Genomic DNA, 24,580 nt, shown 5'->3' on the forward strand with positions numbered 1-24,580 from the left:
TTGAAGTGAATACATTACCTGTCTAAGCAAACATTTACATCTGCAAATGATCTGCAGTTGTAGTTACTACACAACGTTATGTTTTAAGCAGGCCTACTTTCATACTAGAGTCTAGTATGTGAAGAGTCATTTTGGATTAAAACATAAATAAAAGGTTTTCTCAACCCCCTGAACAGTTAGTCTTGCCACCATGACTGTCTCTGTATCAAAAAGAGTCACAAATAAGTTGCTCAATTCCGACAGCCGGTCAGCAAGTGGATTCATTATATTAATTTAAGTATATAGGCAATATTTTAGGCCAATACAAAAAAACTAAAACTCTCCAGTTATTAAAGTCCTTCCTTATTCACTTGATTTCAGACCGGAGTCCAGACTACAGGTGAAGATGAACTCTCCAGACTCATAAGAACTGCAATAACCATGATGCATCACTCCCAGGTGAAGATGCCCTCTCCTGACTCAACCAAACAGGAAGCTGAAGAAGTTTCTATTAAACAGGAAGCTGAAGATGTTTCTATTAAACAGGAAGCTGAAGATGTTTCTATTAAACAGGAAGCTGAAGATGTTTCTATTAAACAGGAAGCTGAAGATGTTTCTATTAAACAGGAAGCTGAAGACATTTCTATTAAACAGGAAGCTGAAGATGTTTCTATTAAACAGGAAGCTGAAGATGTTTCTATTAAACAGGAAGCTGAAGATGTTTCTATTAAACAGGAAGCTGAAGATGTTTCTATTAAACAGGAAGCTGAAGACCACCCACACCTCAGTAAGTTTCATGCCTTTCTTTAACCCATTAAGACCTGAGACCAGATTCTACAAATGTCTTCTAAATCATCACAGTTTTCTTAATTCTTTCTTTGCCATGTCCGTAAATACTAAACTCCGTCTTTTAAAGTGAACGCGTATGGTGGCACTGGGAACTGGGGTTTATGCTAACAGCTAGCCACAATTATAGAGTTAAAAGAAGAGAAATGTCAAGCAGCTCCAACACTATCAGTTGCAGCCAATTTGATGATTTTATGCTGTGGGTAACTTATTGTGAAGTTGCTATGACAACCTGGGCATAGGTGGGTTCAGCCAATCTCAGCACAGCCTATTTGTAGGTGTCACAGGTGCACAGCAGGAGGGAATTTGGGAAACGCCACAGGGAAGCCACACAGTTTTTCAGTTTTGTTTTTCAGTTATGAGTTATTTTTTGGTTTATTTTGCAACACCAGTTTATTGTTTAAGTCACAGTTAAGTACCCGGTTTCTGTTATGATATCCTGCAATCAAAATAAAACCCTTCAAATGCACACATCAATATCTGATTTACTGTCAACACCACCACGCGTTGGAAAGAGCTTCATTCACACCATATCCCTCACTGGCATCTTTTTGTTATTCGGTTGCCTTTAGACTATCTGTATTTGGCCGCCGACCACATCTGAAAACATTTTGTTCCAGGGAGCCCCCAGAAGCAAAGATTTCAGTTAAAAAAATAACGGTTAAAAGCTAAGGTGACACAGATGTGTTCCCGGTCTTAATGGGTTCATATGTTCTGTTCTGTAGGGCTGCCACAATGTCGCAGACCGATTCACAGACTCACAGACCCATTTCCAGACGTACAGAGCTATGCAGTGGAAATATTTTACATAGATTGTTAAAGCTACCATCGGTCCACATTTCAAGCTTTCATTGTCAGAAGTGCTTATGTTTCATAACGTCATGCACTGTGACTCATTTGCTTCCAAATTAGAGCTTGGGTGTGAAGTATAATTTAAATAATAAGGACCTATAACATAAAATTCAACTTTTTCAATTTATTTTGTGTTTTTGGGGCTCCCATATGTGTTTTCTATCCCCACAAATAACCAATTTTGAACAATCAGGCTTTCATATCATATGGGTGCTTTAATGGAAATTGCTCTCAGGAACAGCTAAACTGATTTGGTCCTCATCGTGATGTCATCAATGTCACCCTACTTTGTATAATTCCACCTTCTTCAGTCTTCTGTTCCAAATTTGCATTTCCACTTTGTTTATGTAGTAAATTGAGTGTTGATAATAGGTGGATATATATACCAGGCAGGTTATACAAAAAAGAGGCAGTCCAGGCAGTGTCCTTTCTTAATAATTTAGAGTTTATTACAGGACATCAATAAGCATTCCAAATCATGACTAAACAGGAAAATGTTCTCTGAGAAGCAAAGTACGGAGGAAAGTGAGGTGCTTATATACGGGGTGTCTATTCACATGCACTAAATGCATGTGACCGTGTGTGTGTGTGTGTGTGTGTGTGTGTGTGTGTGTGTGTGTGTGTGTGTGTGTGTGTGTGTGTGTGTGTGTGTGTGTGTGTGTGTGTGTGTGTGTGTGTGACCATTACCAATACGTAACCAAGGATGTAACTAAGGAAGGTCTCAAGATAATAGAATATATTATGATGGTAGTCACCTCCATTGATAAACTTTCCAACATAGCATGGGAACCTATTTGACCCAGTGACTGGATCAACCCCTCTCAAGGCCCTGACGCTTCACCAAATCAAAAGGCCCTACATGCCACGTCTTAAGAACATAGCCTTACTTTTAAACATGACATAGGTAAACCTATATCTAAACAACAACTCATTACTATGCAATGTGAAATACATGGCATAACATAACATTGTGATGTGGATGCAATCCAGGTGTTTCTGCAGTATGTGTATTTGTGACTTGGTATAACGACATGTTGCCTAAACATCACATCAGAGCATGCCTATTTGTCTCAACAAAGGGAAGGAGAAAAGGGGTAACACATAGCCTCTCAGGCTGCCTAGAGTTCTACGGGATATAGATAATCTTAAGTGTATTATGTGTATATGGGGTATCAATATACTACATATCCCCTCTAGAAGGTTAACAAGAACCTTCTTAAAAGTATATTTATAACCAAACTATACTGAAACGTATCTCTAAAACAACAAAAACAGCAATAACCAATCAATCTCAAAGTAACCTACCCCCAACACAATGGTATCACCTGACCCCTCTTGAGAGACAAAAGCATGACACAAATAATAAAACAAACAAATAAACATCAAACAATACTAAACACATAATACATGTGTCATTGTCAACCACACGTTCAAAAATAATAAACCATAAACAATTAACAGAATGCACATCACCAAATATTACATGCATTGAAACACCCAAAACAAAAACAAAAACCTCTAAGTTGAAATGCAAAATCTTCAAATGACAGCGGTTTGCTGCCATTCCTCCAACACGGACCAATGAACCATAGACACCCACTAACCCAGTGGCCCAGCGTGGGTGAGGGCATGTGGGTGAGTGTTCTTCATGAAAAGGCCTAGAGGGACAATGGCACTCTTCCCTGGTTTTAAGTGCTAGCTGTCACTGTTCAGCTACCCCTCTACTCACATAAGTATGTATGCTGTGGCATTAACATCCTGATTTGGGTCTACAGTCAGACATATGATTCCTGCAACCTCTGCGGAGGTCGCAGTTGGTCGCCCCGGTTACACTGACGCCAGAAATGGCTGAATTCTCCGCATATGTAACAAGCTCTCTGGTTCCTCTGATGGGAATTACTACCAGGTCCTTGACGTCTAGGTGGTCTAACCCCGGGCAGAGGAGAGTATGGGAGGTACCGGGGTGCAGCCTGGCTGGCACGTGACGGCTGCTGCTGACTACCTGGACTAACCCCCATCTGTCTCCCCAGTTGGGCATGAGTAGTTAGCTTTTTGCGGTACAGGTTGACATAATGCGCGACATGGTGTATATACATTGCTTTAGTCATGCTGGTAAGACCCACAACCTTCATTAACTCCTTCTGTACTGCCTCAGGCAGGCCTTTTTCAACCTTGCCTCTGAAAACCACCTGCTCAAATTTATTTAGGTCTGGATCGTTCCCTGTGACTGATCTCCATCTTTGATAGACCCGGTCTACATAAGTTCTTGGGTGTTCAGCTCGACTCATATCATCAATAAAAATACTGCTGGGGTCTACATTAGTCGGGTAGAGGACCCTCAAAACACGGCAGAGGCGGCTCCTGTATGCATCAAAAAGGTCACCATTATAAACCGTTGTATCGATGTATCTCTGAAGTCCTGCCCAATTCAAAACATTGTCCATCGCATAAACGCCAACTTGCCAGACAATCAATGTCTTAAAATCACCCATCGTCAATTGAATGCCCTCCAAGAGTACATTGAACGTAGTAATCCATGAATGGGCTCCGTCGCAGAGTGGCGGCAGGTTGTTTACAATGTATTTTATGTCTACGTATGAAAATGGACGATAGACCAGGTTGTGACCCTCAATTATCACTGCCATTTGTGTAGCAGTGATTGTGTCGTCCCTCATGTTGTACACACATTCCCGCTCATCCATATCATAGTGCCGGGTGACAGCAAGATGTCCTGGCTGTCGCTCAAATGACCACTGGTCACTGTCGTCGTCAGAGCTCACCTCAGAATTCACTGAGTCCCCGCTGCAGTCGTCTGATCCCGAATTGATAGCACAATTTTGTTGGCCAGCGGTGTCATCAGGCCGGCTGTCCTTGCAGGCCTGGTCGGCGGTTCGTTGCCCCTGCTCCGCCTCAACTAGTACTGACTCAAGGGGTGGTGGTGCCCTGGCCATTGTCCTGGCCCTAATATCATCCTGGTTCTTACGAGCTTTTCTCAAGTTTTGACCTACGTCACTAAACAAATCTAAGACTGCTATTTCAAATTTACGCTTCACTGTTCGGGCTTTTGTTTTCTGTCCTGCTCTATACGCACGTACAAGGATCCCTATAGTTCTAATAACGTCTTCATTGAAAGTGCCAGTTTCTGGCCATGGCTGTTTAATCGCAGGCCAGCGTCTATTCCATTTCTTTGAAATCATGGAAATACCCACCATGGAGGGGTTATCCCGCTCCAGCAATCCCACTGGGGTTAGAATTGCCTTAGAACTCATCATAAATACTAAATGAGTACAAGATTAACACAAAAACAACTGCAGTGACACTATCTGTCCAAATGTTATACACCTGATGTTGAGATCTGAAATCTATTCTGTTTCTCAGACGTTGTTTTTACAACAATAAATGGGACATATGTTGTACATAACCTTGGTCATCAAACTATATTCACACTTTACTTTAAAAGTGGCACTGACCTACCAACTCACTGATGTCAAATCGACAAGCTCATTATAGGGCAGAACTGGTGGTTTTAGGGTGCTGCGGGACAATATAGCTTTAACCCTTTAAGTTCCAACCTCGGCTGATCATCCCTTGGCTGAGCCTTCCACCCACTGGAGGTGGGGACTAACTTTTGTCCCTCTTGCACAGCACTGCATTAGCTACCAGCTGATCTTTGACCACGGGGTCATGACCACGGGGTCATGAGCCCAATGGTTCCTTTGTACTATGCGTTTTAGGGAGCGCACGTTTTAGCCGTCGCGCCCACGCCCTCCCACGAAACTCACAGCACACTAAGGCCAGTACTTGTTTTCATCCACACCACAATACCCTCTTCTAAAACTACTCCTTGTGATTATTTAAGACATCAGACTCAAAAGTAAATCATTACTTATTGTGTTCATTTCTTTATTTATTGATTATTCCAAATACGGACCTCATATGAGTCCTGTATAGCTTTCCCTCTCTGTTAGCAGCACATTTATCAGTGCATTGAATTACTGTCACTCTGTATATTAGTTCCTCATCTCTGTCTTTATCCTCAAACCCATAACATGTATAATTGGCTTACTATATGTAACTTAAACTGTTCTCATATTTGACTATTTTCATTTATCAACTTATTTCTTACTTAAAATAATGGTCTCTATCAGCAATTGGACGTATTCTCTCCCAATGTAAAAGTCCCCCCTTGTAACTTTATGAAGTACATTTAGTCATTCATACATTCATCGCTCTTCAAAGCACATTCATTCCTCAGGGTTCACACTCATCACCACATCACATTATATGGAGATTTTATGTATGCATGTATGTATGTACTTTCCTCTCTTAAATTTGGTGCTTTAGTTAATTTGTCTGCCTTACGTCGTGTCTATGCAATGTTAGAGCTCCGCTAATCCGACGTCAGTGTCGATCGAGCCGAACTCCCATTACATCTCAGTTTAAGTCATTAAGTTCGAGTACATGCTGTACTAATCTGTGTCTGTGAGCCCATTCAAGCGATGAACTGAATAACACAGATCAACACAACACACCCATAAGTAATCAATCAATCAAATATGATTACACATGCATACCTTCAACTCAATAGTCTCGTCCAAGTCAAGTCCTGTATCGTCAGTTTATTCTACTCGATATTGACCTACCTATTAGGTCTATTATGAGTACATTCCTCACTGTATTTTCTGTGTCTATTAGACTTTAAATGTGTAATGCAATATTGTTGTCATATTCTCATTTATCAGCCATTTACTCTGTCCTTTCAGTCCATACGGCTTCTATCACACTTTTCATCCATACAACACACTTTTCCAAACATGTGACTCATCATTGGAAAATATCCCCTGGCTTGCTACCTCCCCGCAAACTTATACTGTCACTAAACTCCTCCTATTCACATGCATTTAGTGCATGTGAATAGACACCCCGTATATAAGCACCTCACTTTCCTCCGTACTTGGCTTCTCAGAGAACATTTTCCTGTTTAGTCATGATTTGGAATGCTTATTGATGTCCTGTAATAAACTCTAAATTAATAAGAAAGGACACTGCCTGGACTGCCTCTTTTTTGTATAACCTGCCTGGTATATATATCCATATATATATATATATATATATCAATTTATCAATTTATAACACTCAATTTACTACATTTACAATGTCCGCCATTGTTGATTTTCCAAGCTGGCATGGAATGGAAACAAGCCTACTTTTATCTAGCATCAGTATTATAATGACCCAAATATTAAATAATCTGCATATCAGCACCCCCACCACCTCAAGGAAGCTCTGAGAAGGAAGAGAAGTGGTCACGTGACTGGGCTGCGCCATGACACTTTCATGGGAGCCAAACTCAGACCGGAAGTGCAATGAATACATGGCAGTGAATGGACCTGGCTGGACCAGCTCATAACAAACATTATTTATGAACCATTGAGACCTTTGTCATATAATCGGTTCAGGAATATAAATGAAGACATATCACAGGTTGTTTTCTAATCACTTACTTTTCGATGTGCACAGAGTGCACAGTATATAATTTCATCTGAGGATCTAAACAGCAGCAGGTATCGTTTCTGGCTCCGAAGTATCGCGAGATTTGGCTGCCAGACAGGAAGCTGTGGGAAGTCTTGCGATACTTGGTACGTTCAGAAAGGTACTTTGTGCTCTTTAGATACCATACCTCTATAAAAATACACATTGTACACATCGAAAAGCAACACAGCAGACAATAATGTGTTACATGTCTTCTGTTATTTTCCAGAAGTGATTACTTTACAAAAGGTCTCAGTCATTCATAAATAATGTTTGTTCATGAGCTGGTCACTGAGCTCTCATTGACTCCAGTGCATTCTGCAACTTCCGGGTGTAGTTTGGCTCCCATGAAAGTGTCCATGAAAGTGTCATGGTGCAGCACAGTCACATGACCACTTATCTTCCTTCTCAAAGCATCCTTGCACCTTCCTTGCACCACCAGCAGCTAAAACTGCTTTCAAAGTCCAGAAAGAAATGACAAGGACTGGTTATATCAGAGTGGTGATTGAGGCTCAAACCATTAGAAATAAGTTTGAGGGACATAGACAATATGATATTAAATATTAAAAACAGTTTTAAAATGCACGTTATCTCTGCTTTAAATTGTTTCAGAATTTCATGATTCAAATGAAATATTTGCTGTAACATCATTATTCATTTTGGTGTTAAAGTAACTAAATATATGACTTCAAGTAACTTTTTTAGTATTTTGCTAAAATCTTGCTAAAACTTTCAGAACTGTAGTAACCTGTAGTTAATAACGGTTTAGTCAATCTTATCTTGGTAGGTAATAGCTCATTTTGTACATGGGACATGGAAGAAAAATAGATTTACATTTTAGGAATCCAGTGTTGACCATCATGTTATGTTTCTGCTCCTAGACATCCTGCACATGGTTGTGTGTAAAGAGGAGGTTTCTTCTAAACAGGAGAGGAGCCCCAGTCTGCTCCAGGAGGAACCAGAGCCTCCACACATTAAAGAAGAACAGGAGGAACTTAAAGAGGAACTACTTCAAAGACCAGAGGAACCTGTTGGGTCAACGTTGACATTACTAGCAGTGAAAGGTGACGATGAAAATGATGATGATGAAGAAGAAGAAGACATATCTTCCCACTGCTCTGAAGTTGAAGTTGAACTTGAATCTGACACTGAAGTCACTGAATACAGTGATGATTGGGAGGAGACAAGTGAAGACGATGATGACGAATGGCGTGACAAGAGTTTCAGTTACTGGGGTTCCCTGAAGAAGCACCAGCGTGTCCACATGGGAGAAAAACCTTTCCAATGTAAACAATGTAACAAGAGCTTTACCAAATCATCCACTCTGAAAACACACCTTCGTGTCCACAATGGAGAAAAACCTTATCAATGTAAACATTGTGACAAGCGTTATAGTCACTCAGGTCACCTGAAGACACACCAGCATGTCCACACTGGTGAAAAACCATTCCAATGTAAAGATTGTAACAAGAGTTTCAGTGCGTTGGTTGACCTGAAGACACACCTTTGTGTCCACACTGGAGAAAAACTTTTCCAATCTAAACATTGTGACAAGAGTTTCAGAGGGTCAGGTTCCCTGAAGACACACCTTCGTGTCCACACTGGAGAAAAACCTTTCCAATGTAAACATTGTGACAAGAGTTTCAGAGAGTCAGGTTCCCTGAAGACACACCTTTGTGTCCACACTGGAGAAAACCTTTCCAATGTAAACATTGTGACAAGAGTTTTAGTTACTCAGGTCACCTGAAGACACACCAGTATATCCACACTGGAGAAAAACCTTATCAATGTAAACATTGTGACAAGAGTTTTAGTTACTCAGGTCAACTGAAGACACACCAGCGTATCCACACAGGAGAAAAACCATTCCAATGTAAACATTGTGACAAGAGCTTTACCGTATCATCTTCTCTGAAAACACACCAGCATATCCACACAGATGAAAAACCTTTCCAATGTAAACATTGTGACAAGAGTTGTACCTCATCACATTCTCTGAAAACACACCTTCGTGTCCACACTGGAGAAAAACCATTCCAATGTAAACATTGTGACAAGAGTTTTTCAGTATCAGATTCCCTGAAAAAACACCAGCGTGTCCATACAGGAGAAAAACCTTTCCAATGTAAACATTGTGACAAGAGCTTCAGTAAGTCAGATAACCTGAAGAGACACCAGTATATCCACACTGGAGAAAAACCATTCCAATGTAAACATTGTAACAAGAGTTTCATTTGGTTAGGTCAACTGAAAACACACCAGCGTATCCATACTGGAGAAAAACCTTTCCAATGTAAACATTGTGACAAGAGTTGTACCTCATCATCTTCTCTGAAAACACACCTTCGTGTCCACAAAGGAGAAAAACCTTTCCAATGTAAACATTGTAACAAGAGTTTCAGACAGTCAGCTACCCTGAAGACACACCAGAGTATCCACACAGGAGAAAAACCTTTCCAATAGGGGTGTAACGATACATTTAAACAGCGATAAGATACGTTTCACAATACACTGTTGACGATATGATATTGGTTCATTATGACGTTCAATTAAATGATTTGAAATCGATACAGTAACTATTTAACAAATATATTAAATATGTGTGAAACGTGTGGACAGTGGAGGTTTTTTAAGGGAAATATTGTTTTTTCTGGATATAAATAAGTCTGGCAAATAGATGGACATTGTATTTGTTGTTTTGTTTTTGTAACAGCTTCCATTCATTGTCTTTAAATATCTGAAACTGAAGGATGATCAAATAAACTAAACTAAACTAAACTAAAAAACTAAACTAAACTAAACAAAACATATGGGCAAACCCACGCCTTGACATGAACACAGTGAATTCACACTTATCGATCGACCAATTGTAGCTACTAGCCCTTACCCGTTGTGAAATACTTGCCGCCTTGTGGCCGCGGGGGGTACTGCGTTCTGTGGCCGCAGGGGGTACTGCGCCCTGGTTGCGTTTTCGCATTTTTAATTCACTAATACATTTATTTATAATTTGTTAAATTGGAAAAAGGGCTTCGTTAAGACCTCAATATTATTATGGTCAATGTCTGTGTTAAAAGTGGGAGCGATTGGTGCAGGCGATGAGGAGATACGGCGGTGTTTCTGACATTCAGACAAGATATGGAATGGAAAAGTGGAATGGAAAATATATACGTCTGTGTATGTATATATACGGACCTGGGATATAGCGTCCCCTAGCGTCGGTGTACGTATATATACACGGACCTGGGATATAGCGTCCCCTAGCGCCGGTGTACGTATATATACGGACCTGGGATATAGCGTACCCTAGCGTCGGTGTACGTATATATACGGACCTGGGATATAGCGTCCCCTAGCGCCGGTGTACGTATATATACGGACCTGGGATATAGCGTCCCCTAGCGTTGGTGTACGTATATATACGGACCTGGGATATAGCGTCCCCTAGCGTTGGTGTACGTATATATACGGACCTGGGATATAGCGTCCCCTAGCGTTGGTGTACGTATATATACGGACCTGGGATATAGCGTCCCCTAGCGTTGGTGTACGTATATATACGGACCTGGGATATAGCGTCCCCTAGCGTTGGGGTACGTATATATACGAACATGGGAAAGAAATAATTAACTAATAATAATTAACTAAATAATAAACAGGTGATCACCCCCCTCCTAACGTGTTCCCCACTCTGTACATATAGTTTTTTTGTACATAATTAGTGATTTATTTCCTGTAATGATATATTTTGTTGTTGTTATTGATGATATTGAATTGTTGTTGAGGGGCACCCCCCTATGGCCAGCTGTGTCTGTGTGTACACAAACACGATGATTTGATTGGCTGATCATCATCCTATAGCGATGATTTGATTGGCTGATGTACATAGAGGATAAAAAGTGATTGGCTTGAATGACATTTGTGATGATTTGATTGGCTGAGCATGGAATGTGATGTATGATGATAAGAGCACCCCTCACTTCACACAAGTGTGATTTTTGTTATTCTTCATGTCATGTCTATGAATTGATTGCATTGGGCCTGAATGGAAACAAGACCATAAGGACTTATTTGTTGTGTTCTCCCTTTTGGAATCCGTGTTTGACTGAACTCTGTTGCTGTTATGTCCAATCAATATAACATAGAAATGACTAAATTGTTACTAATTTGTTTTAAATGTTTTTTTTTTCTCTCTCCATTGGTTGGATTAAAGCAGCTATAAGCAATAATGTCAAAATTTGAATGACCTTTTTTTCTTTCTTTTTTTGTAATTCAGACAGCCAGCAATGGGCAGAACACTCCCAAAAAAGATGTATTCTCTGTGACACATCTAGGGGCCACAATCTGCATTCAGAGATTTTTCCTAGAAGCTTTGTCATTGGTCGATTTGCCTGTCTGCTTCTTGATTGGTTAGTCATTTTGACCGTTTTTTTTTCTCGACCAATGACAAAGCTTCTAGGAACAACTTTGAATGCAGATTATGGCCCCTAGATGTGTCACAGAGACTACATTTTGTTTGGGAGCGTTATACACATTGCTGGCTGTCTGAATTTAAAAAGGTCATTAAGATTTTGACATATTTCTTATAGCAGCTTTAATACATTTGTATGTGTACTCATTAAGATAAATACTTGTCTGATTGGTTTGACCTGTTAAATGTATTACATCATACTTTACCTGCGGAAATGAAATGCACAGCATTGTTGAAATAAAACATTGTAATTGTACCTTTGGAAATATATCTGAAAATAATATTTGCAGTAGCCAATAGATTTTTACCCCCACTCTCCCCAATTTAGTCTGCATGCCAATGAAGTCCTCCCCACACACATCTATGTAGTGTAGCCCACGCCGCACCTCACCTAAAATGAGCTGTGATTGCCTCTTTCTGTGGAATGTTCATTAGGGAAGTTCGAAACTTTGGTTATTTAAATATAATCGGTAACCACTTGTACTTTAGTAAGTTTGTTAGGTACTCAACAACTATAGCCCCCACCCCCTCTCCCAGCATTAGGGGAGTTAGAAACAGCCTCATACATGACTGTATTAACTCCCCCTCATTAGGGGAGAAACAATCTATGTAGGAAGATTGATCATCCAATTACATCATATTTTATATAGTTCTGTGTTGAACTAGTAGAGTAGAAAAAAGTAGAAATATTCAGTAAACTATAAAGAAATACTACTCTATTCTACTGTTCAGTATAGCAGGATTCCGATTTGGCACTTTAAAGGACCTCGATTGTACACAAGGTAAACCAGCATATCTGGTCACATCCTTTCACATGGCTCTTAACGTCAATGGCAATTAATATACTTTCCAGATCCTTTATTAAGGACATGTCACACAAGGGTTCCTGCAATCATTTTTGAGTGGTGCAAACCACTCCAACAACCAGCTTTGTCTGTATGTATGTGTGTACCTGTACGTGGGGTCATGAGCACGGTTACTATGGTTAGTGTGTGATGTCACTGACATAGCTGATCGATCAGACTATATAAGACCTTGCACCACTCAGTTCACACGGGTGTGATTTTTTTAATACATGTCTTGGCCCAGATTAGAAAACTGAATAAATTAAATAAACTTTACTGGGCATTACTCGGGAGTCAGAAAATAATTATCTTCGCTACATTTTGTCTATTGTCTACACACACATAAACCCCTATCAAACACATTTGCTCAATACCGACAGCCGGTCACCAAGTGGATTCATGAATGCATGTATAGACAATATTCTAGGCAAATAATAATAATTAAAAAAAACTATATCAAATTTCCCACATTATAATAAGGCTACATCTTATCCACCATCTTTTCAAAAGTGTCGACGAATCGTTTCGTCTCCCATCAGCTCCTCGTGCCTTTTCTCCTCCTTCTCTGCCTCCTGGATCAGGACCTCCAGGACAGCATCAACTGACTTTCTTTTTCTTTGCAGGCGGGGGGAAGAGGTCAACGCTTAGAGTATATATTAATAGAGACGTCACCGGATTTCTCCTCCCATCCACTTGCAATAAGTTGCTCAAAAGCGCATGAGGCGATTTCACTCCTCCTTCCGGGTAGGAACAGAGTGCATTCTGGGATTGATTGGGCCAAACTCATGAATGCATTGCCATTGCACTGAAACAGCGTTCACGTGTCATCATGGACCAGCATGATGCAATAACGACCGGTGGGGTCACGGATGGTTTTGACCCTATTGCATCATGCATGTTGTAAGAATGACCGTGTTAGTGGCTGGAGAAATAGTACAGAGGCATTGGTAAAGGTTAACCACTGGTATGTTTATTCACCAAATGAGCATTAGCAACTGGCCCAAATACAGGAAGCTCTCTACTCCCAGCACAGACTTCAGTTCACTGGCAAAATGGCAGCCTTTTATACCCAGCTGGAGATAATGAGAATGGACTATCCCATTTACAGGGGTGTCTTCAAATGAGAACATACCATAAATACATACATAAGCATACAATAAATACATATAAATAACCTTAACCCATACAAATGTTACAAGTCTCTGTGAACTACATGAACTATACAAGTTATATAATAAGTCCTTCACACTACAACATAAATAAGCAATCACAACAGCACATCTTAACCCCCCCTGCTATCCTCTCATGGTCCAGCCCAATCCTTACTGAAACACATCACAGGCAATTGTTAGGCATTCAATCAAACCTCAACAATATAACTCCACATTATTGCACTTCCCAAACATATTGCATCTATAACCCACATTGCACTTGCCCCTCATGTTTGTTAATCACCAAGCATTTCCCCAGGTGGAACTCGTTGGCTGAGTGGCCATCTCCGCTAAACAGGAAACAGTATTCAACAATAAAATCATGACTGCAAAATACAACTGTGCAAGTTAATAAAGTGCCAATATGCTGTGCAACATAAGTAACAGAGGACCACTCTGTTACATTACCCTCCTCCTCTCCATGCCCCTCAATCCTCTGGGTACTTGGAACAGGACTCTTCTTCACAACATTTCACCCCTCCTCTCCAAGTTCCTCAATCTTCTGGCACCTGGTAGAGGCTACTGGGGACTCCTCGCAACATTTCACCCCTCCTCTCCAAGGTCCTCAATCTTCTGGCACTTGGTAGAGGCTACTGGGGACTCCTCGCGCACTGTTGTAGTTCTCATTTCACTGTAGTTCATTTAGTTGTAGTTCATTGCATTCACTTTTAGTTCCTAGTTATTCATGTCGATTAAAACACATGGACAGTTGGAGCAGCTTGTGGCTCACTCTGGGGTCTGCTCACCCTGGCCTCCCTGTCAGTCTTTGCAGGTGGCGCTGCTGAAGCTGGTGCTGCCAACATGAGAGCTCTTCTTCCATGGGCTGGTCTCTGGCTGGCTCTTTCTCCATGGGCTGGTCTCTGGCTGCCTGTGTCCGGACAACAGACCTCCACCTCTCAGCCCGCTCCTCCAGCCTTCCCTCTGGATTCAACACTGCCATGGCACCTGGGTCAGCTAGTGACCTTCTCCGGCCTCTGGTGGCTCCTGCTCGTCTTTCCTCCTTGCAACTCTTTACATAGCCTCTGTACTGTGCACGGGATCCCGCCACTGCCACCAATTGTAAGAATGACCGTGTTAGTGGCTGGAGAAATAGTACAGAGGCATTGGTAAAGGTTAACCACTGGTATGTTTATTCACCAAATGAGCATTAGCAACTGGCCCAAATACAGGAAGCTCTCTACTCCCAGCACAGACTTCATTTCACTGGCAAAATGGCAGCCTTTTATACCCAGCTGGAGATAATGAGAATGGACTATCCCATTTACAGGGGTGTCTTCAAATGAGAACATACCATAAATACATACATAAGCATACAATAAATACATATAAATAACCTTAACCCATACAAATGTTACAAGTCTCTGTGAACTACATGAACTATACAAGTTATATAATAAGTCCTTCACACTACAACATAAATAAGCAATCACAACAGCACATCTTAACCCCCCCTGCTATCCTCTCATGGTCCAGCCCAATCCTTACTGAAACACATCACAGGCAATTGTTAGGCATTCAATCAAACCTCAACAATATAACTCCACATTATTGCACTTCCCAAACATATTGCATCTATAACCCACATTGCACTTGCCCCTCATGTTTGTTAATCACCAAGCATTTCCCCAGGTGGAACTCGTTGGCTGAGTGGCCATCTCAGCTAAACAGGAAACAGTATTCAACAATAAAATCATGACTGCAAAATACAACTGTGCAAGTTAATAAAGTGCCAATATGCTGTGCAACATAAGTAACAGAGGACCACTCTGTTACACATGTCCTCCCAAAATAGCCATGTTGATGGGGTTTGCTCCCCCTGGTCCGTCCCAGAGCCGGTCGGGCGGCCTTCAGGTTCTACAACAAACACTGACATGAGATCTCTGCAACATCTTCTAGGGGCTATATTTATGTTGTGTTATTTGTTAACTCAAGCGTTCAAGTTGAATAAAGGTCAATATAGAAAGTAAATGTTTTTATTTAGTTTCTCCCATTTGTTGGAAGTGGCATAAATGGTAAATGGTGCATTTATATAGCGCCTTTATCCAAGGCGCTTTACATAGATTGTGCATTACATTCACCCATTCACACACACATTCATACACCGATTGCGGCGGAAGCCATGCAAGGTACCAACCAGCACATCGGGAGCAATTTGGGGTTCAGTGTCTTGCCCAAGGACACTTCGACATGTAGACAGGAGGAGCCGGGATTCGAACCGCCAACCCATGGATCATTGGATGACCTGCTCTACCTCCTGAGCCACAGTCATCCACAGGCATCCCCTCCATTTGTTTAATGATGAAGCTGTTAGGAAATATGCCAGGGGTTAGTTGAAACGTTTTGCACTGGAAATGGAATCCATTAGAATGATATGGAAATGGAACATTAACAGTCTAACGTGAGCTACATAAATCCTTTATTTCGGCGATAAGTCCATTGAACTCCGTTCTCACTCTCACACAGACACACACTGAACCACGGTACGTGCCGCTGCACTGGCCATTAAAGTGGCGTTCTTTTTTTTTTGTTATTGTGTATTTGCTATGATGCATTAGGAATATTATTTTCATTTACACGTTTTTAAATCAACACATTTGGAACAACATATTGTAGGGTTGTGCAGGTGAGATTTAGAAAACCCAGTGGGGTTTATAAGGTTAATCTCACTGCATTTAACTACAAACATACAAATAAATCATACAAATCTAACAAAGTAACAAAGTGGCATCATAAATAATACAACAATGAATACACAGACAGTAGTAAGTAAGTAAGTAAGTAAGTAATTGGTAGAAAAAAACAAGTGTAGGCCTATGTGTGATGTGTGTGGGTGTAAGAGTTGAAGACATTTTGAACTGTTATATTTGATCCATCAAATGGTTTCTATATTATAAGTTTATATTTAAAATGATTCAGTGAAGTTAGACTTTGATGAGATCACAGTATAGCTGTTCCACTGTATTACACTGTACCATGGCTCCCCCTAGCGGCCGTCTATGGTATGTGCACCGTGCACGCTTTCAGCAGCAGAAGTGCTAGACTGCGCATGTGCACAACCCTATGAGCGTTGGTGTGAGTGTTTGTTGACACTTTAATTAATAAGAAAACTAAAATATTTCGTTCGACAACAGCGTCGTCGTTAAGCAGCTCAACCCTGAAACACAGCAGGTAAGATTAACTGATTCACCCAATTGTTTTTACTACGTTACGTTTATAGTTTATTATTGACTCCTTTTTTTCCCCAACATGGAAACAATAAAATTCACGAGTCGTATTTCTCTCATATCTGCTTGTTTGTAATACACGTAGGCCTATCCTAAACAAGCAGTAGTTAATACTAGCAGCAGTAATCATATTGTAACTTGTAAGTGTATCCTAAACAAGCAGTAGTTAATACTAGCAGCAGTAATAATATTGTAACTTGTAAGTGTATCCTAAACAAGCAGTAGTTAATACTAGCAGCAGTGATGATAATTTAACTCGCTCCTCCAAAGGGAGCTATAGCTCTCTTGGCTACATGGCCTAATGTTGCCTGCCTGCTCTGCTGAGTTGGAGATCAGGGTTCGATTCCAGCTCAGGGTGCACTGCTATAGCAGATATAATTATAATATATACATTAACGTTACATCAGTGTGTTGTACTTTCTTAGTGGATAGTAGACCCTGACCCCTCCCATGTACTATACCCTGATGGCTAATGTCATCAGGTACAGTAAGAGGTACGATCAAGGTCCATGCGTGCAAGTATAATAGGTACAAGCATTCCGTTGTCCCTCTGTCAATCACACTCCTTAACAGAGTCCTTGCAGAGGGCGATGGTGATGTTCTTCCCCTCTTTTGCACTAGGTATGGTGGTGTGTGGTATTTTAATGTTGTACGGGTCACTGTGCCTTTGTTGTCTTGTATTGTATTGCTTAATGTAAGTCGCTCTGGATTAAGAGCGTCTGCTAAATGCCTAAATTGTAAATTGTAAATTGTATCTGTATCTGTATGCCCTTGCGGTCCAAGACAAATTTCTCCCTCGGGAGACAAAATAAAGAAACCTTGAGAGAGAGAGAGACTGGAGAACAGTCCAAATGCACATTTTTGGCAGCAGGTATATCTGGCTGAACAGGGTCTTTAAGTTGCTGTTCTGTTTGTTCATTTATTTTAATTGTTACTGTATTGCTTGTTGACAAATGTTGACATTTGTTTTGTTGTATGTATGCTTAGGCAATGTAGAACATATTTAGAGAGAGAGAGACGGGGGGGGGGGGGGGGGGGGTTGGTAGATTGATTGATTGAACATTTTATTTTATTCACAGTATGTAGAATGGGTACATTTCAAACGAATGCACAGGTCAATAATACCAAAACTGCTTATTTGAGGACGAAACCATGAAAAGCACTAAGACTCATTTACATCAGGGTCCTCCATTTTCAATTCATCAGAACATTTAAAGACGTATAGAACAAGGGGGAAAAAAGGAAATCATCATACAGTTAAATATAGTAAAAAAGGGAAAAACATGAATTCAAATAGGGGGGTGACTTTGACTTTGTTATGGAGGCCAGTTTCGAATCGCAACCACCTGTAGGTGCTTTTTGAAGGAGTCTAGGGATTCACATTTCTTAATGGCTGTTGGTAGGGCATTCCACATTTTAATGGCATAGGAGCTAAATTAATTTAATCGCTTGTTTGAGCCGAATCTGGATTGCATGTGGTTTGTTGAACTCCCTCTGGTGTTGAGATTGTGGACTTCATTTACATGTACATTCAAGGAATTATTTAGACAGGTACATGGTAGTGAATCTTGTAGACCAGGATCATTGCAAGATGCTGTACTCGTCATCCTGAGCCATACATGGGTAACTGGCGGCCCAGGGGCCACCACCTTCACTTCATGTGGCCCTCGGGTTAATGTCAGAATACTGATATATTATTGATTTGCACACATGACCCGCTTTAATTACTATTATGTCCAATGTATTTGTATTTAGTTCATAACGTTAACATACAACCTATAATTAAAGGCATTTGATTACTTTATTTGTTACTATTCAGGATTCCAGTTGAAAAATAGCAAAGAAAAATCACACGTGTGAAGTGCTCGTATCATTATACATCATACATCATGTCATTAACAACTGAATTGATGTGATTGGTTGGTTACATTTACGTCATATTTGGCAGACATAGAGACACACGGGGACTACACATTCCACGCCCCCAAATGAGACGGCGGCCCCACTTCTGGTCCATTTCAATGGTGTACTGCAGCTGTCAATGCAATCCCTATGAGAGGCATCATAAAATACCCTAATTTCACAGGTCCATTACTGAGGCTGTAGCGATTTCTTTTGTGTTCTAATAAAGTTTCCCATATGTTTGATTTGTCCTTTTCAATGTCACATAGCCTACCTGCCATCTGAATATACAACCCACAATGTACTATAATATACTCCATCAGAGATTCAAAAGATATATTTGTTGTGTTTCGTTTTATATGCTATGTATTCGTGGAAAATTATCTAAACAGCATCTTGCAAGACTAATTATTAATACTCATCTGGAGAATTCACTATAGGTAGTTGAAAATGTCAGGATATGCCACTCCTCCATTTAGCTAGGTTATTTTCCCATGCAAGTATTCAGCCAAGTTAATTATACAACAAGTTGACAACAGTAAAACACACCGTCGGAGCTCCACGGTAGGTAGAACATATTCAAATGTTAAAAATATAGACATGAATAACAAAGTCAGTCGGGATCGGGATGTATTATTGAGTATTCCACTCTTCAACGTCGGCGCTCGTAGCCTCGTAAAGGCAGTGACGTCCCTTAAAAGCGAGAGGTTTTAAGGGAGGTTCTCTGTCTGCCGTCTCCCCTCTGCTCTGTTAACATTATGGGTAACTCATTCAAGTGGTAAATTAAATGTGAAATACATCCTCTATTGAGAAAACAACAATATGTTGACAAAGACACTTCATACATTTGGAAACATATTTTTATTCAAATCAATATAGTCTTTAGTTAATTTCACATTATTTTAAAAGTAGGCTAACTACAGTTGAATTTCAATGGACTTCTATGGGCTGGCCTGCAGTACACCGTTCTAACGGACCAGAAGTGGGGACGGTGTCTCATTTGGGGGCGTGAAATTTGTAGTCCCGTGTGTCTCTATTTCACCTAATTTCTCCCTTCATTTAAAGTTCTCCGTCCTGGGGACGGATTTCCGTCTTGAGGACTTCATATTGGCCATTTATGAGATCAGTGTGAATCTGCAAAAACATTTAATAAGAGGGGTGGGGGTGTATGAAGCCATGGCCACGGTGTGAATGACATTAAGAGGGGTGGGGGGTGTATGAAGCCATGGCCACGGCATGAATGAACATTTAATAAGAGGGGTGGGGGGTGTATGAAGCCATGGCCACGGCATTTAATAAGAGGGGTGGGGGTGTATGAAGCCATGGCCACGGCATTTAATAAGAGGGGTGGGGGGTGTATGAAGCCATGGCCACGGCATTTAATAAGAGGGGTGGGGGGTGTATGAAGCCATGGCCACGGCATTTAATAAGAGGGGTGGGGGGTGTATGAAGCCATGGCCACGGTGTGAATGACATTAAGTCATCAAAACATTTAATAAGAGGGGTGGGGGTGTATGAAGCCATGGCCACGGTGTGAATGACATTAAGAGGGGTGGGGGGTGTATGAAGCCATGGCCACGGTGTGAATGACATTTAATAAGAGGGGTGGGGGGTGTATGAAGCCATGGCCACGGTGTGAATGACATTAAACATTTAATAAGAGGGGTGGGGGTGTATGAAGCCATGGCCACGGTGTGAATGACATTAAGTCATCAAAACGCAGCATACAGTATACTTGCTACTAGTCAAGAGATCTCTCCAAAGTCCAAACTACCAAGCTTCCATTCACACTCAAATAATATATCCATCAGCTGCTCAGAATCATGGCATCATGGCAGCGTCCAAAAGATGAAATTACAGGAATAATGGAAGTCACTGGAGTTCTAAATTGAAAGTTGATTACACCACGCAACAGGTAGGAATAGCCTTAGGATGGAATGGAATTATTTTATTGACAGGGAATTGACAATAAAAGTGCTTACGTTCGGTTCTCTTGCATTAAATTAGACAGCACTGCGGAACACTTGCTAAGTTGCTATTGTCAATTAGAGATTTGAGAGGATTTATTTGGCTCTCACAATTAAAGTTACCCAAGCAGGCGTGCCAATGCAAACACTTGACTTCGGGGCGGTATTTCTCTATTATCTCATCTTTTCTTGACTGTGCTGTCAAAGGCATGCAGTCGTGTCCGACCCACCTTTAAGTTTCACGCCCAACCAACGCCTCCATATGATTATCGCTCGATTGGACCGGCTGCTAGCCTGCTACTCTGCTACTGCAAAGTGCAATCATAAGGTGGTTAGAACTTAAGGGTTACATTATTTGACCAATACCACTTCCAAAACATTGCGCGCTACGTGCGCCACAATATGGAAAAACATGCCGCCGTATTAATTCGGGAAGGGGGGGTGGGTGTGTGTCTGAAAATCGTTTTCCGTCTTGGGTTTGTAAAATGTCAAAAATGACAGAGTCATTTTGGATTAAAAAATAAATAAAAGGTTTTCTCAACCCCTGAACAGTTAGTCTTGCCGCCATGACTGTCTATTTATCAAAAAGAGTCACAAATAAGTTGCTCAATTCCGACAGCCGGTCAGCAAGTGGATTCATTATATTAATTTAAGTATATAGGCAATAAAAAAAACACGAAATGTCCCACTCCGCAACCCCGGCTGCCGGACTATAGGTCTCCAGTTATTAAAGTCCTTCCTTATTCACTTGATTTCAGACCGGAGTCCAGACTACAGGTGAAGATGAACTCTCCAGACTCATAAGAACTGCAATACCCATGATGCATCACTCCCAGGTGAAGATGACCTCTCCTGACTCAACCAGGGACGTTTCTATTAAACAGGAAGCTGAAGACGTTTCTATTAAACAGGAAGCTGAAGACGTTTCTATTAAACAGGAAGCTGAAGACGTTTCTATTAAACAGGAAGCTGAAGATGTTTCTATTAAACAGGAAGCTGAAGATGTTTCTATTAAACAGGAAGCTGAAGATGTTTCTATTAAACAGGAAGCTGAAGATGTTTCCATTAAACAGGAAGCTGAAGACGTTTCTATTAAACAGGAAGCTGAAGATGTTTCTATTAAACAGGAAGCTGAAGATGTTTCTATTAAACAGGAAGCTGAAGATGTTTCTATTAAACAGGAAGCTGAAGATGTTTCTATTAAACAGGAAGCTGAAGATGTTTCTGTTAAACAGGAAGCTGAAGATGTTTCTATTAAACAGGAAACTGAAGACCACCCACACCTCAGTAAGTTTCATGCCTTTCTTTAACCCATTAAGACCTGAGACCAGATTCTACAAAATGTCTTCTAAACCATCACAGTTTTCTTAATTATTTCTTTCCCATGTCCGTATATATAAGGACCCCGCCATTAGGTGGCGTCATATCCCAGATCCGTGTATATATACATACCCCAACATATACTCCGTCTATATAATGGTTGAGGCCTATGAAAGCTTTTAACATTGGTCCGGTTCCTATGGCAACGCTCCACCGTTCCAACTATGGGAATGAAAAACTAATCACAGTGCAAAGCAGTTGAAAGGAGTATGTCCATAAGTCAGACTCCAGGATCGCTGTCCTTGTATTGGTGGATCTTCTGCCATCCACATTTCGGATTTAATTTGTGCCTTTGTACCGTGACGGCGAGGGCTGCCACAATGTCTTATTTTCACTGGACAATAACAATGGCAAACTAGAAAATATTGTTCCTGAAGAAACAATGTGGGCTCGCTGCAAGCCAAAACATAGTAGTATGAATAGTACAAATTCAGTTTGACTTGGTATCTCTGTCTGTGTGTTGTGTGGTTGAGTATTTAAGTACAGAGTAGTATAGAGTGTTTAAGTACAGAGGATTAGTTCACTAAGTATAGAGTGTTTAAGTGGTTAGCACCTTTCAAACAAGTATTTGCAAACTTAGCGTCTGCACTTTCTTAGGGGCAGTTCACAAAGACACAGCTGTCTCCTCTGTGTCTCCTGTGTCTTCTGTGTGTTGCAAGCTTGCAATTAATTTTAAATGGGAGTCACATGGTTTGACGAGACAGCCTTGTTGCATGAGGGGGAAGAGGGAAGAAGACAGCCATGCAACAAGGTTGTCTCGTCAAACCATGTGACTCCCATTGAAAATGAATTGCGAGCTTGCGACACACAGAAGACTGAGGAGACAGCTGTGTCTTAGGTGTGAACGGCCCCTTACTCTTTACAAAACTGAGTAAGTCAGTGTGGAAAAATACTTGCTTGGCCGACTGGCAGCGTGAACAAGACATTTGGCGCTGATCGCTCCAGTAGTTTGTGAGATTTGATCACCACAGTAGTTTGTGAGATTTGATCAGTAGTTTGTGAGATTTGGTCACTACAGTAGTTTGTGAGATTTGGTCACTACAGAGGCAGACTCAGAGACACCTTTACAGATGCACAGACACACAGGCAGACAGATTCACAGACCCAGAGACGAAATATTTTTATCGTCATGGGCCCCGCCCGGCCGCCCGTTTAGGTTCTAAACACTTATTTGTAACACTTTTTAAACGTGTCATAGTGTTTAGATTATAAACAGAAGAGCATGTTTAAATACCATGATTGCAGGCTAGTCCTGTCCGCCTCGGCAGGTTCTGTAGAACTGTCGCTGGGACGTCGAAAGGTTTCAACGGCAGGCTGGCATCGCTGTTGCCAGCCAGGGTGTTCTTGCTGGTGGTGGTTTCATATTGTGAACAAGTAGCCTAAGCAGAGTACAGTACTGTATGCATGCATATTGCATACCCATACCTGGCAGGTGAAAACAAGCACCCAGATTAGCATTTCAATGCCTGATCTGCATGTGTACAAGGGACAGGCAATGCGGTCCACCACCCCCCACCCCGGACAGTGAGGAAAAAAGAGGTGTTAAGGTGCCAGACTTGGATGGTGGCGCGATTACATACAAAGTCAATGCAAGACGAGAATTGCGCGAACGGGCGCGGCGCGACCTTGTGCGGTACAAACGGGACGAACCAAGGAGAATATATCGGGTCCAATTCCTCATGGGGGCCGAGATCCCTGGTCCAATTCCTCATGGGGGCCCTGCCCCCCCGGCCCCCACAGACTCTACGTCACTGCACAGACTCATTTACAGATGCACAGACACACAGATTCAAAGACTCACAGACACCTTTACAGATGCACAGATACACAGGCAATCAGATTCACAGACCCAGATGCACAGACACACAGGCAGACATTCACAGACTCACAGACACAGGAAGACAGATTCACAGACTCACAGACCCATTTCCAGAGCTATGCAGTGGAAATCTTTTACATAGATTGTTAAGCTACCATCGGTCCACATTTCAAGCTTTCATTGTCAGAAGTGCTTATGCTTCATAACGTCATGCACTGAGTGGGATGACTAATTTGCTTCCAAATTAGAGCTTGGGTGTGAAGTATATATCTTTTTTAATTGTTTCAGAATTTCATGATTCAAATGAAATGTTTGCTGTAACATCATTATTCATTTTGGTGTTAAAGTAACTAAATATATGACTTCACGTAACTTTGTTTTAGTATTTTGCTAAAATCTTGCTAAAACTTTCATAACTGTAGTAACCTGTAGTTAATAACTGTTTAGTCAATCTTATCTTGGTAGTTAATAGCTCATTTTGTACATGGGACATGGAAGAAAAATGGATTTACATTTTAGGAATCCAGTGTTGACCATCATGTTATGTTTCTGCTC

The 24,580-nt window shown here is 41.1% G+C and overlaps 1 protein-coding gene across 1 annotated transcript; it reads left to right on the top strand.

Moving 5' to 3' along the window:
- Window positions 1–378: 378 nt before the first annotated feature.
- On the top strand, window positions 379–13,127 carry LOC306932993 (uncharacterized protein; the record flags this gene model as incomplete). The annotated part of the gene is made up of 3 exons (XM_079514963.1): window positions 379–766; window positions 8,091–8,239; window positions 13,104–13,127. The coding sequence occupies exons 1-3, from the start codon at window positions 421–423 to the stop codon at window positions 13,125–13,127; spliced, it is 519 nt and encodes a 172-aa protein (XP_079371089.1). The 5' UTR covers window positions 379–420.
- Window positions 13,128–24,580: the final 11,453 nt, after the last annotated feature.

Source organism: Electrona antarctica, assembly GCF_951216825.1.
Source record: "Electrona antarctica genome assembly, chromosome: 11".
NCBI classification, from domain to species: domain Eukaryota; kingdom Metazoa; phylum Chordata; class Actinopteri; order Myctophiformes; family Myctophidae; genus Electrona; species Electrona antarctica.